Raw genomic sequence first — 17,465 nt, 5'->3', positions numbered from 1 at the left:
TGCCCTACTAATTTTGACTGCAAATTGATTTCAAATGTTCATATTCTGACTGCAATCTAGATGACTATCTAACATCATAGAGTTCATCATTTAAAACTGGAGGCGCCTTGATTACATTCAAGTGATTAATACAGAGAGTTATCCTTAATAGCCTACATAAGTTGATGGATGAAAACATCAAATGTTCATTATGGTAATAAAATTAATTTCAAACTGAAGGAAGAGACATGTGCCACCTCATATATATTCCTTAAGACTCTTGCATATACTATTCTTTGCTGACTAATGTCACTTTAGTTGAGACTTTGCTGTAAATGTAAAGGTTAACCGCCTCTGTATGGCTTCTATTCACATTTTCATTCTTCTTTACTTCTAGCTCTTTATTTTTTTCCCTTCACAGTATTAGTTTTTACTTATTTCTGTCACCTACACTGTATATAGATTATATTTTTAATGTTCTTTATTTAGAGTCGCAGAAAGTCGGGCTTCACAAAACATATAAATAGAGCGATCATTTTGTGTGTGGGACAGAAACATAGAACATGAGGTGTTTGTACATTTTAGACAGGATAAAGGGGAACAGATAGGCTGCATGAATCCTTTTTCTGCGTTTTTAATGATTTTTCGGGCTCAGACGATCCTCCACAGACCGGATCTCAGCGTCTGGCGGTGACGTCACCGACAGGGCGTGGCCAACATTCCAGCCGCCGTGTACTTTTGTCTGTACGTGGAGGAGGCAGCACGGCGCGGACTGGACGCTGTCTGGCATTTCAGGCGCAACGACAGTGAGTACCAATTTCCTGGCAACTTCTACACCAACAACTACTTACAGCTAGAGTGTGTCTTCGTAGCGTTTCTACTAAAACAACACCCTTGTCCTAATCTTTTACATCTCTGTGAGAGCCGCTATCCTCCGCTCAGGGGTGGGTTTTTTTTGCAAGAGTAAACAGGGATAGTTTCCTGCCCATAAAACTTGCATGTCTGTCGTTAGCCGGCTAGCTTTAGCTACACCTTCACTGTAGCCTATTCATCCCCTCGGCGTCCGAGAAATAACTAGTAGTCTCTGACTGCTTCAATTTGTGACGAGGTAACTTTTAGTAGAAGTGACTACTAGTGTAAAACTTGTAACTCCGCGTATGTGATAATTTCAGTAACTTTTTTTATTATTGTACACAAGGTCCGTGTTTTTCCATCATTTCATATTTGTGAATATAACAAATGCGAGAGGCGCAGCCAGGTTAGCTCCCTCGGTGCACCGCCGTTGGGAAGCTGCATTGGTGGAGCCTGCACTACTTTTTAATATCATCCCGGCACAGGCACTTAAATGACTCATACATAGGCACACGCACACAACCAGTCTTTACAAGGATAGATACAGTGGACTGTGTATGGGATGCCAGCACAATTGTAATAAATATTATACTTTCTGTTAAATAGATCTACCTCCTCCCTCTCTGTGCCACATTTCTTTGACATGATATGAGATATTTGTACACGAGTTGGTTTAATTGGTCCACCAAAAAAAACATTTTTCTCATATGGTCTTTATGTAAGTGGGTGTCACAGTACACAGTGAAAGGTGGGTGATGAGACATCCAGGTTAGTTACTCAGTGTTTTGAGCTCATGTAAAACAGTGGTCTATGTAAACTTGTTTTTTATTGCTCCGAGTGATTTTCCAGATTTTTCCTGTTGAGCCATCTGGGGCTGCAGCACATGTACATCTGGGATCCCAATTGTGAATTAGGCAGCCTTGAAAAGCAAGTCAGTCTGATAGTATCAGAGAGACCCGCATGTGAACCTTGAGAAATATTATGACTTGGAACAAAAGGCATGTTGTGAATACAGTGTTCCTACTCCTGGCATCACTGCTGCTGATTCTCGACATTGTTCAGTTTTTCTTGATAGAGATGTTTGGGCAAGGATATTAAATTGTTAAAGACAAAAGTATTAAATCCATTAATGACACCAGGGCTCAGAAGACAGAATACAGAAGGATTGTTCAAAGGGTCAGCAGTGGATAAAGTGCTGTTTGCACTTCCTTTATGGGATAGAAAAGAGCTGTAATTCATTCCAACTGTGCCTGTCATTAGCCTGATTGGTTTGGTCCAATTGCCCATGAACTTGCATGTGTGGTATGATAACTATGCTTCACAACAGCTTAAGTAAAATGCTCGTTTCCCTTGTACATGCTGCTGAACCATGTGAGAGAGTAGGTGTTTTAAATACAGACATTACATATCTGATGGTGTCTCTGTAAGAACACACCAGATAGTCAAGCAAAGTTAGGGAGGGAGTGTGCATATATTTTGTGCTGAATGAACAGGTTGCCCCACTTTCTGCATTGTCAGGATTTCAAACAGGTTCCTTCACTTGCCGTCCATCGCAGTGAAAGTGATCAAGTTACTTTGCAGATTCACTTGATTTTACTTTGAATTGTTCTCTTCAGCTTTATACTTTGGCAACATTTTAAGAGTATGTTAGCTGTATCTGTTTCTTAAGCTAATTCAAATTAGAAAGCTCTCTCCACCAGGGCAACCACCCTGATTTGTTACTTTTTGAATTGAAAGGGTTTGAGTTTGAGCAGAAAGCATGGTTGGTTACACTGACTGCCCTATTTCATTTTACTTTAAACATAATAGTGTAATGATTCATTAACCCCCACAAAGAAATACTCCCCACCTTTGTGTCCTTTGTTTGGGAGGTCAGTGGTCATGTACATCAAAATGGCCTTGGAGCAAAGACGGAGTACGTCATGTGTATGTCATGCTTGTGTGAGGAAAGGGTGGTGCTTCACAGTTAATGTGCCTCACATTATCTGATTATGTGCACTTTAATGCTTTTCAGTCAAGTAATGACCAACCCTTGTAGGTGTGGCTGCTTACCTGTAGCACCTCAGTAACCTGTCGTATGACATTCTTAAGTGATGGTTGGGAAAGATTCCTGTGTTAACGTCTTCGCTAGCACAGCCAATTTTTAACTAAAGGATATTTCAAGGGAACATTTCATTTGAATATTTCCAGGATGATTCATCGTATATGCTAAGCTTTGTGAGTTTTACCCCTAAACCCAGCCCAGCCTATTATGCATGCAGCTGGACATGATGTCAGAGTTGTGTAAACTCCACGTATAGAGTTTGTTGTCGTCACCTCCTCCTTACCTGTCAGTGTTGCCGTGCTTATCTTATCCACACGGCATGAAGAGGAAATAAAGGGCTGGTGTTACAGACTGTTCATGAGTCAGTTCGCCTCACATCTGCAGCCGATTGTGACTGAGTAAAAAATGTCAGTGTTCCTGCAGACTGTGTTGGGTGTGTGCTTATGAACTTAACCACACTTGGGAAGGGTGCCCAATCTATTTGTGTGCCTCACATTTCCCATGTAACTTTGTGGATGAAACACTGGCAGGACGGGGTGTGTCGGCTCTACACATTTAACTCAGCCATCTGGGAACAACCCTCGGTTTTAAATTGACTCAAAGATCTTTCAAAGGCGATTGTAAACAGCGTCAATGTGCTGTTTTGGTTCGACAATTAAAGCTGGTGCTAGGAAAGAAATGCTAGTGTGTGGGTGATATCTAGTTGTAAAACAAGAGCAGGAGAAATGAGAGGATGTCTTGAATCAGTGGTGAAATAATGTCTCATAGACTACAAAGCAAGTCTAGATGGTCTTTTTTTTTGCTACTGCTAGATATGATGTGAGATGGATGACTTAACACACAGACGTGTGTTTAGGGCTTGCATTTGTTGTTTTTATTTTGTGTTACTGCATCCCATGTGCATGTGGAGCTTTTTAGGTGGTCATTTTAAGTCCCTCCAAAGTGCAAAATTACAACTGTCACAAGAAATAGCCCATCAATCTGCAAGCAACTAGAAGTTATAAAATAAATGTAGAAAGTAAAAAGTGCATTCTTTGCCTTCAAAATGTAGTGGAGTGGAATGGCAGAAAATAGAAATACTCAAGGAAAGTACAAGTACCTCCATAATTGTACAGTACAATTACAGTACAGTACTTGAGTAAATTGTACTCCAAAATTGTTTATTTAGACTGCAAATGTGTATTGGTTCCAAATATTATTGGTCTCTTTGATTACTAATAATCAGTATCAGCAGTGTTTTGTAAAGTAACCAAAAGTATACTATGGCCCGACCAATTATCAACCTGGCTGATTACCATTACTCAGTGTTTCATTGCCAATTTAAATTAAGCAAAGTAACCTAAATGATCAAATAAATGTAGTGGAGTAAAAGTTCAACATTTGACTCCAAAATGTAGTCGAGTGGAAGTAAAAAGTAGCAGAAAATTGAAGTACAGGTACCTTTAAAATTGTACTTAAGTACAGTACTTGAACAAATGCACTTTTTTACATTCCATCATTGGGTTTTGGGATTAGCATGGAAAAAACATATCCGTCAATCCCTAAAAGGCTTTCACTTGAACTCTGTCAGTAGCATTGATGTGCTTTTAGTCAAACATGAGCTGCTCCATTTAGCAGCTTGCTGAAGACTGCAGGAATTTTCTCTTCACTCGACGCACACAGCCCAGCTGTCAAAGACAGCAACTGTCTTTGGAGCCTGACACTTCGAACTCATTTTCTAGCGTTACACAGGATTTATTGCCGTGGTTTGTGACGGTTATCACAAACCCTCTATTCTTCTGTACCACCAGTGATACGTCTCACATTTGTCCGCTGCCATCTGTGCCCTCGCCCATGTACTTAACCCCTCGTCTGTTTCCACTCTCCCTCTGTCGAGAGGGTGTGACAGGGGCTGGCAAAGGACGTAATGTTTGTCAGCCTTTATTGGAGCGGGGCTGACTTCAGCAGCCACATTTCACATCCTTCTGGAGAGAAGTTAAATATAGCAACACTGGCATCGTCATTTTTCCTAATCGTTAAGTCAGGAGTTTGTGCTTTCCCTGATTTAGTGTTACTTTGTAGAAGAAAAACACCCTGTTCTCCGTGATTCATGAAGTGGCATTTAAAAGCGTCTCTGCGAGTGTTGGTCCTGATTTAAGTGACAAATATAACCATATTATTGTTGCCCTAGAGCCAGTTTTCTACTGTATTGAGCTTTAACGACTCATTTGACAGCAAAATCGTCTTTGATTTTGTTGGTCAAACTGTTATCATTTCATCACCTTGTTTTGTTTGTAAAAGCAGCATTACAGGAACTGAGTCACATCTCGTTGACCACATGGCTACTGTTGAATCATCTTTCATGAACACTATTAATAGTTTCATTCATGAAAGAGGATGTGCGGTTACTGGACTTTTGTTCATTGTTTGTCTGACTGAATGTGTGTCTGTGAGGCTGTTGGGACCACAGAAAGACTGGATGGTTTAAACTACTCAAAGAAAATTCAGGAATAAAGTACTTTTTAAATTATTGTCCATTTGACCAAGTGGACAGTCAACTGTTCCCCTAATATAGTTTTACACGTGCAGTACTGTGGAAACCAGAAATGGCCTTGCCCAGGATTTCTGACTAATACACAGTGAAAATCAACAATCCGTGCTCTAAATCAGGAAACGGGAACACTTCTCTGTCTGGAAAAATACATGATCTTTCTGTTAGCCACAGTATAAGTCTCATCTTTGTTTTCTGAACACTTGCGTTGGAGAGGAATGCCACCATACCGGTTTAGCCTTGGAGAGCAAGGCGGCACTAAACGCTGCTCACCTCTCTGTGTCTCTGTAAGTGAAGCCCAGGCCTCATGCATTCCTCCACCACTACAGAACGGGAAGGAGGCACTCCGAGGAATTCCTTATTTTCAGTGATTTTCAGATGGTGGCTTTGCCTCGGAGGAGTTTAGGAACACAGTGTTTTTTGTTGAGCAAAATAACCTCGGAAAAATAAAGTCGTACTGGCTGTAGTCTTGTTTTGTGAGTTTAGTCCTTACACATTTAAATGAATTTCTCTGCTGGTTGATGGTACTTTTCTCTGCTAAAACTTTGAAATATAACGGCATTAAAGGCAGCCCTTACAGAAGGCTCACAAATATTACAGATATTAGGATGTCATTCAAACTGGATGCAGTCTCCATCACTTTTTATGACAGCTAACTCAAGTTTGCATGCAAGTTTTGCAAGAAACGTAAATGCTAGAATAAAATGATTCAATTTTAGGACATGCTCTTGCTCTTGTAAGCAGATTTGTCAGAAAGGGCTGTATAAAATGAGATCCCCCAAAGGCTGGAGTTGAGGTGCAATGATTGATTGATTGATTGATTGATTAGCATCTTCTTTGTTAATCAATACATGTTTGTTTTTTTTTCCAAGGAAAATTGTCAAACATTTGTTGGTTCCAGCTTCTTAATTGTAAGGATTTGCTACTTCTCTTTGATAATGAAAATTATAGTTAGTTGTGGCCCTAGACTGGAGTAGTCTCAGCTTCACTGGTAGTTTTTTTCAACATGGGCTTGTTGCTATTCAATGGAACTAACAGGAAATTACTTTGATTATGGGAGAGAGACGTGCTTAGAAAAGGAAAAGAGCTCACGACAGAAACTGAAGAGAACAGTAGATATGATCAGCAGGGGTGGGGATCAGCAGGGCTCAGTGAGGAGCCTGGTATATGAGGTACTACTGTAAGAGTTTTGTTCTGCCGTGGGGGAAAGGTCACTTCTCCGTTGGCAAGGAAGCAAAAGAGTTGAGACCGGTTGGTGATCTAAGAAGCAGAACAGCGAGGAGTGAGATGATAGGGTTGAAGATGCAGAAGGTTGCTGCAGTCTGGATATGATTCAGCGGCTGAAAGGAGGTTTATAGAAGGCGGATGTATATTCTGTTCCTCTAAAGTCCTTTAATGTGTCATTTTCTTCTCTGCAGTCTCACCTTTTTCTGACTGACCACGTCAGGTCAATCACAGAAAAATGTCTGGAAAGATAACAAAAGAGGAGATGGAAGAGATGAGGGAGATCTTTGGGAGAATTGGTGAGTTAAAGCCATTTTATCATTGCCACTCTGCTATTAAAGGTATAAAGTATATTTAGTATAAAGCCTTTTCATGGTTCCAGAGGAAGTTGCATGTAATCTGATTAATTGCCTCCACTGATGTCACTCAGTGACTAAGTTGCATTGTGGGTAATATAGGTACCAGGTTTTGAAAAGCAGTCCGCTGGTCTAGCATTGCTCTGCCAAACTTTGGAGGCAGTTTATCAGATTACCTGCAGCTTCATCTGGAGCCACTAAAGGCTTTATACTTCTTTTTTTGACATATGTAGTAATACTCCCCAAGACCTGTAAACACTCTTAAATGTGTTACCCTTTAATTAGAACATAATTATGTTAGCAAAATATGTGCTGGTTACAGTTTGTTTAGAAAGCATGTTTTCTGCTTAATATCACTAACTGTTGCAGTAGTATAAGCTCTAGTTGTATCATTATGTCCTGGTGTCTAATGATTCTTTTTGTGTTTCTGTAGATATAGACAGCAATGGATATATCTCTGATTGTGAATTAAAAACGCTCCTTGAAGACGCCGGCTATCCCCAACCTGGATACAAGGTTCGACAGATCATCCAACAACTAGATCGCAACAAGGACAACAACATCAGCTTTGACGAGTTTTTGATGGTACGTTAAGCAGAGCTCAGACCAGCCTGCACTGTCGAGCTTGACTCCGAACCTTTCGTACTACTGAGTCGGTCTTTGTTTTCTCTACTGCCTTAAAGCACCTCGCCCTCCCGGATGGGGCCACTATGCAAAGCAACTTTGAGCAGCTACATGCACGACAGAGTAGTTGAAAAGCCTCCACGAACCACACACGCATACATACTCAAGGAATGTGGAAGTGAGGTCAGCAAAGTGGTGTGAGTTCCAGTATTTTGTTTCGGCAGTGATGAGGGAGCAGTCGTTTAGGGAGAATAGTCACTCAGAGCGGCAGCTTCTTGTACAGCAGTGCGGGGCTTGAACAAAAATATACTATAGCTTTGTCTTTAGTGTACTGTAGTGTTTTGTCTTTACTATGATAGTTCAAATGTCAGTTTTTTGGGTGCATGGCTGTTTATGTTTATTTAACGGTACCCATTAGATGTGACTGATATAACACTCTGCTATGCTCTGTTCATGTGCTGAGGACATCTGAGCCTCCTCTGTTAGAAGCTAAACAGCATTGTTGCTTTGTATTAGTTTGGTGTTTGCTCCACTGCTATGCTTTGATAAAACACCCCTTAACAAAATATGTTCTAATGGATGATAACAACCCAGATTAAATGAATGTAGAGTAAATGTAAATATCCTCCTTATTACCTACGGATGTGAGTGTTAAGCTAAAAAAACCCAGCTTTTTGCTAACTTTGGAGAATTGAGTGGAAATCATATCATCTGTGCAAGGTCATGATTGCCTTGTTGTGGTTACCTCTTTTACCTTGAGTGGTCAAAAAATGCAAGCCGGCACCGTGTGACTCTCGCATTGTTTGTGGTCAGTTTTGCTGTGCTTTTTAAACAAGTCTCGCAGTGCCAGGCTGAATAGCTCATTGTGGTCACACTGAACGCCTGTAGGGCTGAGGTCACTGATGAAGCACTGATAACTTCAGGTTCAGGAAATATCGCACATATTACTGTAGAATACGTATTGTCAAAGCAGCTTTGTGTGAAGCCGCTCACATGCTGTGCGTTACTGATAAGATACATACAGCATGAATCCACACCACAGATCTCTATGGTCCCTGATTTAATGTTCGGAGATAATTATTTAATGTGGGGATGTGTGGATAAGCCTGAGGGTGGTATTAGTGTGGAGGATGATAACAGCTGTAGCCCCGGTGGTTTAGTGTTACTGTTGATAACCATAATGACATACTGGCACTCAACACTGTAATACTTAGATGTGTAGTGAAAGCACAGTCTCACTTTAAATCACTACAGTGAACTAAATGCACAACATAACATCAGTTACTTTTTTAAACACATCAACTTGATGTCTTCCTGCACCTTTAGTATTGAAACACTATTCTCCAGCACATTTGCATTGATCAAAAACTCAGCCACTAGGCCAGATGTTCACCATATCTTGTCAGCCCTTTAGCTGGGGGCTTTATGTTTTCAAGCAGTACTGTTGTGTCTGCAGAGTGACCTTGGCTGTCATGGTGGCTGTCATGGTGGCTAACATGAGCTCAACAGGAGAACAAGGGATGCAAATAACATTAAAAGAAGAGAATATGATTGAGGCTTTGGCACAGACGTATGAATGCAACTAAAGAGTTTTTCCACCATTGAGGAAGGATGTGAATGGATATATTCACAATAAAAGGAAAATTCATTCATAGTTAAACCCTCATGCTGATGGAAAGTCGGGTGAAGTTTCGTAGTCCACAAAACATTTCTGTAGCTTCACAGCAAAACAGCGTTGCAAGATACTTGTTTTTTAATCTAAACATAAAAAGGCTCCACATCTCGTCCAGTGTAATTCATGTCTCCGTTAGCCCAAATTGATTTGAAAAGACGTTATTTACACCCTCGACAGGCGGTCAAGCTCTTGCACCCTCTTCAGACGGCTGCTAGCTAACGCTTTTTATCTTTTCAAATGGATCTTGGGGCTTCATGAGATTTGGATATTGCCAGATGAGCTATATGGAGTCTTATTATGAGTTGTTTGTTTGTTTGTTTGTTTGTTTTTTACATTTTAAAGCAAGTTCCCATCTACTTTTGTTTCTAAGGAGAATGCTGTTTTGCCGTGAAGCTCCACAAATGTTTTTGTGGAATATGAAACTTAACCTGCCTTTCCATTGACCTGCGGTCGAGTACATAATGACTGAATTTTCATTTTTGGGGTTAGGTCCTTTTAAGTATCAGTCATTTTCTTTTACTAAGCTGAAATTTTAAAAAAAAAAAAGGAGAAGAAGAATGACAAATACGTGTTTGATCTGGTTGTGGTTTCTTTATATAATTGCAGTTATACACACTCATTGGGCACTTTTTTGGACAGTCCTCTAAAGCAATCTAGTAGAACTTTTCTGCCATAAACTTTTATGATGTCTACATTGTTCAGCTTTTGTTGACACTGTCATGAAGCTAATATTTCAATTTTATGATCTAGCATTGTGGTCATAGTTAATGATAATGTTGTGCTGGACTGCATTCATACACTCAAAGTTCCCCCCCTCATGTATGCAAATAAGGAGGACAGAAAAGTTTAAACACCTTTTCAATATGGTGTAGTTTATTACAACGCCATGACATTAGTAATAAACATATAATTATATGTTTAAAAAAAAAAAAACTGAAGACTATAAACTTCACAATGGTGGAATTGATAGCAAAGCTGTTGTATGGAATTGCATTAGATTGGACAGGTGTACCTAATAAAGTGGCCACATATGTATGTTTATGTCACAAAAGATAAATACATTTCAGCCTTAAACGTTACTGTGGGATTTCGGAGACACAGTGGTGATTTTAAACTCAGTATTCTTTGGTGTTGTTTTTTAGATCCTCCAAGAACTGAGGGGCAGTGAAGTAGCAAAAACTTTCCGCAAAGCCATCAACAGAAAAGAAGGCATCCTCGCTATTGGAGGAACGTCCGAGCTGTCGAGCGAAGGCACACAACACTCGTTCTCTGGTAAGACACATGTCTCCTTACTCTCTCCAGTCCCTGCTAATGTTTGTCATAAACTGTTGACTCTCTGCGCTTCAGCTACATATGCTCCATTTATCATTAAAGAAACCCGTAGTGGACAATGTGACCCACTGAAATGCATCATTATGAGCCATTCTGTCACATTATGTTTGTGTTTTAACTTTAACTGATGCCTGTGTATGCTCATCATTACAGAGGAGGAGCGATTTGCTTTTGTGAACTGGATCAACACTGCTCTGGAAAGAGACCCTGACTGCCAACATGTCCTGCCCATGGATCACAGCACAGGCTCTCTCTTCTCGTCTGTCAGTGATGGTATAGTCCTCTGGTGAGAGTTTCTGTTTTTCCTTCGAGCCAGCAACTCAGCTTACCCCTCCTTCACCCAGCAACCCCTCTGAAATAAATGTCAAATACCCGCCCCTAATGCTGTGATCACATTCTAGCTAAAAGAAAAAACAAGAAATGGTTGCACATTGTTCTAGGTCCATGTTACTGTTTGTTACATCCTGGTACTTTGTCCTCGCGTTATGCCCTCTCCCCTTTTTTTAAATTAATGTTAAAATACCCTTTGCTTCCAGCAATCTTTTGGTTGGACAGACTGTTTAAACAAACTCCAAGAGCCAAAATCTGGCAATTTTGCCTTTATTAGATTGTATTCAGTATAGACAAAAAAACAAGTGGAGAGAGAGATTTGTGCAGTGACAACAAAGGTCTCCAACTGGATTCACTTTACTCGCATTAATCTTTTGCCAACAATGAATATTAGGCTTGCTGTTGTTTTTTACGATGTGTACACCACATAAGTTTGTTTTTTTTACATTTGCACAGCAAAATGATCAACCTGTCAGTGCCAGACACGATCGATGAGAGGACCATAAATAAGAAGAAGCTCACACCATTTACAATACAGGTCAGTTAAATTTACCAAATATCAGGGATGCTATTTCTCTTTCTCTTTATGTAAATGTTCTTACATCTGATGCTTTGTACTGTACAGGAAAACTTGAACCTGGCCCTGAACTCCGCTTCTGCTATTGGCTGCCACGTGGTGAACATTGGTGCTTCAGACCTGAAAGAAGGGAAGCCTCACCTGGTGCTGGGCCTCCTGTGGCAGATCATCAAGATCGGTCTGTTCGCTGACATCGAGCTCAGCAGAAATGAAGGTACAAGGCATAGTTAATGACCATTACATAACATGAATTTCAAGCTGTGTTTTATCACTAGGGTTTCCTGGTCTGTTGTTAAGTAGCTTCACTGATCATTAACACCCCTCGACAGCACTGGCAGCATTGCTGAGAGATGGGGAAACCCTGGAGGACCTGATGAAGCTGTCTCCAGAAGAACTGCTGTTGCGCTGGGCAAACTTTCACCTGGAAAATGCTGGTTGGCAGAAGATCAACAACTTCAGCAGTGACATCAAGGTGGGCCTACTCGCTAACTCTGAATCCGGTTTATGTATTTAAAAACTAGATGTGGGTAGGAAAACACTTTTTTAAGTTGTTTATTCCCATGCACTTCTCTAGTCACTAGATACACCAACGCAGGTATCTATCAGCATACTGTGCCAGGCAGTCAATGTTTGTGATTGCACAAACTCACTCAAATATCCGCCTACACTGCTCGGAAAATGCTGTTGAATGGGTTGTGTCCCTTAAGGATGACAGTGATAACGTGTGAACAGTAATCACGTGTGTAAGCAAATGTTAAATTATGTGCACTTCACATCACACAATTTCGGGATTTCTTGAGTTGGAAGAAACTTGATAAACTTTGAAATGCTGTCAATGGGAAATTCTTATTTATTTGGGATTTCCCATAAATTCTGCAAATGGTATACATGAAATTCTTTCTTTGTGTAAAAACAGTGCGTCGTTGTCTGAGCAATATACGCGTTTATTTTTGCATTTAAAGTGGGGGAGTGAGCTCTGATCACATGTGGTCACTCAAGACGCATGTCAATGCCAGGTGTAAACAGCCTCTTAATGAAAGTTATGTTCCACTGTTGATTTTCTTGTTTGTCCGTTAATAGAATTGTAATTGTTCTTGTTTGTTTGTATTATTTTCCAGGACTCAAGGGCCTATTTCCACCTCCTGAATCAAATCTCTCCAAAAGGCACAGAGGAAGATCAGCCACGCATAGACATTGACATGAAAGGCTTCGGGGTAAGTACTCTGACAGTCAGCACTCACGGTTGAGAGTCTCCACCACATGGTAACAGCTGCACAGTGTGTCTGATAGGAGGCTATGATCTGTGTTTTGTTCAGGAGGGAGACGACATGAAGAGGGCAGAAGCCATGCTGCAGCAGGCCGACAGGCTCGGCTGTCGACAGTTTGTCACCCCGGCTGACGTCGTCAGTGGAAACCCCAAACTCAACCTCGCCTTTGTGGCCAATATGTTCAACAAATATCCTGCGCTGACCAAACCTGAGAATGAAGACATTGACTGGGGACTTCTGGAAGGTGGGCACGGAGAACAAAAGAAGTCAGATTTATGATTGGGTCATTCACTTCAAGTATTAAATCCTTGTAGTTTTTTCCCAGTTTTCCTAGTATTCATGTGTACCATCATGGAGGTTCACTGGTGAATTGGCTGTGAACAGTTAAGATCTAAATACACAAATAACAACTAGAATGATTTTTGTAAAAAGATATCTCTGTTGCTTACACGTTTTTTTCAAATGTAGACTGAATAGTTATCAGTTTATAGTCAATTAACCACCCCACTGGTCCTAGTCTAAATATCCCTGAAAGTTTAGGGTCAAGTCTGTCTCAAATTTCTCTTCAGTTTTAAAGATTCATGACGAGATATGCAACAAAGTCAAAGTTCAGAACTATGGGAATTATTTAGTAAGAGCTAAGCAGTCAAAACTCAGATAATCTGTCATCTGACTGTCTACTCCTTCGTTTTGTGGCTCATCCCATCGTTACTAGTAAGAAGCTGACTGATAAAGTCTTTTTTCAGGGCTTTAACTCTGCAGCCTGAGAAGAAACAGTTCTGAAAAAACAGCTGTTTTTGTTAGCTAACTAACTGGCCTTCAGGTTGTTTTAACATAGAAACACATTGTTTTTATTAGAATGTGACAACAAATCATTACTAACTCCTGCTGGATACATTGAGAACATGTATTTCCGTGATGGTTACCAGATGTTTTTGCTTGTATAGTTAAGAGAGTGACATCAGAACTATCAAAAATGAACCAGTTCTATTCAGTTCCGATGAGAAAAACAAGCTGCATATTTAGAAACAATTGACTATTACTGAGATTTCCAGTATAGTAGTCTGCTGGTTCACCTGAAAGCCACCTCAATCCCATGATCCTTTGCTGTCTAGGTGAGACACGAGAAGAGAGGACATTCCGAAACTGGATGAACTCTCTGGGAGTGAACCCACATGTCAATCATCTGTATGGGTGCGTATCATAAACAAAACACACTTAATCTCACTCCTGTTGGTCAGGCATCTGAAGAGTTCTTCTAACAGGTGGGATCTTCTCTTTTATCCTAATAAACTCAATGACTATCAAACACAATCTTGTTCTCCAGAGACCTACAGGACGCCATGGTGATCCTTCAACTCTATGAGAAAATTAAAGTGCCTGTTGACTGGAACAAGGTCAACAAACCACCTTACCCCAAGCTGGGAACCAACATGAAAAAGGTAAATCGGATTAGTTTTCAATTGTTCCTAGATTAAAAAAACAAAAAAAACAACCTTTTTGGCTCCTTTTGCAACTGTTTTATTTTGTGCCCCCAGTTGGAGAACTGTAACCATGCCGTGGAACTGGGCAAAAGTAAAGCAAAGTTCTCCCTTGTTGGCATCGGCGGGCAGGACCTGAACGATGGCAACCCTACCCTGACTCTGGCACTGGTGTGGCAGCTGATGAGAAGGTGAAACATAGAAATTCAGAAAAGTAGAAATACATATCTCAAATGTAAGAACTGCATCCCATTTTGGTCCACAAGAAAAAAATATAATGTCCTGGCAAGTTAAGCCTGGACAGTTTTGGAATGTGTGGTGCTTTTACACACTTGGATTCTCTGTTATATCATGAGACTTCTTAGTAGGTTACTTTCAGGGAATTACTGGGGTTTCTGAGGAGAAAAAAAAAATGAAAATGCTTAGGTTATTTTGGTACTGGATGCTAAATGAATCGGCTGCATCTGAAGAACATGTTGTTTTTCAGTCAGTCTGTCTCTGTGTGGTATTTAGAAACACTACAATCACCATCATCTTCATTATCAGATTCATTGTGTATATTTACTGTAAACAGTTACAAGTTGGTAGTTGGTAACCTCTATTTCATGCCTGTGGTGTTGTTAATGTGTGTGTTCCTCCAAATTGAGACCACAGTTCCATAAACGCTGTTGCCTTCCTGTCACAGAAGATGTGTGTTGACAGATTTAGTAGTTATCCATACTTCGTATGCTTTGTGTCATACTAAGCAATAAGGTTTGGGTGACTAAAAAAAATCCCAGCGAAACAGAAGAAGTAAAAAGTGAGATTCCCGGACAAATGCTCACAGCTGGCTCACAGAAACTGTGCCTTTTTAAACAAGCCGTAATGTCACAACCATACAGTCCTGCCCTCGCCAACAGGTAATGTTTTTACCTTCTGAGTCTTAGTGTTATGTCGGTCTGTCTGTGGACAGATTTTTGTTAGCAGTAGCATCACAACTGTGTAAAATGCAGTCACTAAACTAAACAGCTGTGTAGTTTAGATTAAAATGAAGGCAGAGTATGAAGATGGGTGTGATCCGACCCATGAATACTGCGTTCTAATATAATAATGTAGTGATCACGACACTCAGTTTCTATTCATTATTAACTTGCAGCTTGTCCACTCTTTCAGATATACATTGAATGTACTGGAGGACCTGGGCGACGGCCAGAAAGCAAATGATGACATCATTGTAAATTGGGTGAACCAGACTTTGAAAGAAGCTGGAAAATCATCCAAGATTTCAAGCTTTAAGGTGAGCGAGCCTCTTTTTTGTTCTCTTTTTGTTATTTTTTACATTTCTGTGTAAATAACTGTATGTACACTCATTTAGATATGTTACTATGGAACCTAAAAGAAAGGTTGGTTATTAAATAATCTAGGCTCAAAGGTTGTTCTTTAACACCTTTTCTGAACTTTTGCCTGCATCTCAAGGTTTGTGATAATGTGGTTGTATATGTGAGGTTATTTCCGAGTCTTTTTTACACATCCACTGTATCAGAGTGCTGTTGATCTGGCAGTTTAATGCAGTGTCATACAAACCAAAAGGCAATACATTTTCCCATCAGTCATGTAATCTGTGTTTCATGTGGTGATCAGGACAAGGAGATCAGCAGCAGTCTGGCAGTTTTGGAACTGATAGACGCCATCCAGCCCGGCAGCATCAACTACGAGCTGGTAAAAACCAGCAGCCTCTCTGACGACGACAAGCTGGAAAATGCCAAGTAAGATTTTTCTATGACAAAAAGAAAAAGAAGCAGCAGTGACCTAACCATATGTCAACAATTTTATACGAGTCAACCTCTCCGTCTTTCCCAGATACGCCGTCTCTATGGCGAGGAAGATTGGAGCCCGTGTCTACGCTCTCCCAGAAGACCTCGTGGAGGTCAAGCCCAAAATGGTGATGACAGTCTTCGCCTGCTTGATGGGTCGGGGGATGAAGAAAGCCTACTAAGACACTGGCACTTATTGGGACACTAGCATTTTGAAAAAGCTCCCCCAACTGAAGGAATGAAGGTTTTTTTTTTCTTTTCTTTGAATGAAGATATCATGACGGTATAAAGTCAAAATCAGAAATTTGGCATGTACGTATCCCTGCCTCATTTGAGGTGTTAACTGAAGAATAATGTGCAGTCCACTTATTTAAAGAAAGTCCACATTGCTACAAAATTTTAAAGAGATGGGTCTCTTGTTACAGAGCACAACTTGTTACTTTCAACATGCAGAAGTCTTGATAAATGTATAAGAATGCTGTTCTTTTTTTCTAAAGCGAGTATGCATATTTCCAGCTGCAAGGTTGTTTACATATTTTTACTCAGACTGATAAGTAAATTATATCCTTGACTAAGCAACAAACATTCCTGAATACCATACTTATGAATAAATGCTTGACAAGACAAAAAAAAAAAAAGGAAAAAAAGAGACGGGATGTTTAGGTGGAGCACATGTCGGAAAAAACACCCAAACATTCCCTCTCGCTTAGAGCATGTCTTCATAACTGGCACCATAAACTTCTACATATCTGTATACAGAAGCCATACGGTCAGACTATAGTAATGACCAGCCTGATGTGCCGTCTGTATTCTTGTATTCGTCATATGTTTGTCTCATGGGATTATTACGTGAGGTAAATGCTGTTCTGGGGTGTCTATTCTTTGTTGTATTGGGCTTTTGTTTTGGTTTTTTTGTCTGTTACGTTGGATGAAGAGCAGGCTGACTGGACTCTCCTGGCTTCTGCTGTGCCTTCCTCTTGTCTCAAAGACGATTTGTACTCGCGCTTTGAGGATTTCCCTTTTTTCTATTGTATCCAACAGTACCAAATATAAACAGTAACTTCATTCCAGGTAGTTTCACAATACTCTATGACAAGGGCTAAATTGTATTTGGTCTGTTGTCTACTCTTAAGTGCTTTACATGTAACAATAAAATATGAATTTGAAAACTGCTCATGTGTTTTGTGTGTATAGCTGAAGGATAAAGCATCTTCCACTGGAGTCAAAGCTGCTGTAAGTGTCGTTTTAGCTAGCTTCCTGTCTGGAGCGGAGTGGTAATCGCCAGACATGGGAGCAAACAGGAGGATCCTGCTCTCTGCACGTTCACGAGCAGACAGGTCCAGCTCTTTATGGAGTTCTCTGTCCTGATAGGGACACCAGAAAATGTCTTCTCTGGGAGA

The 17,465-nt window shown here is 40.4% G+C and overlaps 1 protein-coding gene across 1 annotated transcript; it reads left to right on the top strand.

The window, feature by feature from the left end:
- Positions 1-700: 700 nt before the first annotated feature.
- On the top strand, positions 701-17,237 carry LOC141007174 (plastin-3-like). The gene is made up of 16 exons (XM_073479527.1): positions 701-785; positions 6,824-6,928; positions 7,419-7,570; positions 10,427-10,556; positions 10,770-10,902; positions 11,403-11,484; positions 11,572-11,737; positions 11,853-11,995; positions 12,642-12,737; positions 12,840-13,035; positions 13,907-13,985; positions 14,119-14,233; positions 14,330-14,463; positions 15,425-15,548; positions 15,893-16,017; positions 16,112-17,237. Exons 2-16 carry the CDS (start codon positions 6,868-6,870, stop codon positions 16,245-16,247), a joined length of 1,872 nt encoding a protein of 623 aa, XP_073335628.1. The 5' UTR covers positions 701-785; positions 6,824-6,867; the 3' UTR covers positions 16,248-17,237.
- Positions 17,238-17,465: the final 228 nt, after the last annotated feature.

Source organism: Pagrus major, chromosome 13 (assembly GCF_040436345.1).
Source record: "Pagrus major chromosome 13, Pma_NU_1.0".
Classification (NCBI taxonomy): domain Eukaryota; kingdom Metazoa; phylum Chordata; class Actinopteri; order Spariformes; family Sparidae; genus Pagrus; species Pagrus major.
This window is presented reverse-complemented; position numbering and strand designations above follow the sequence as displayed.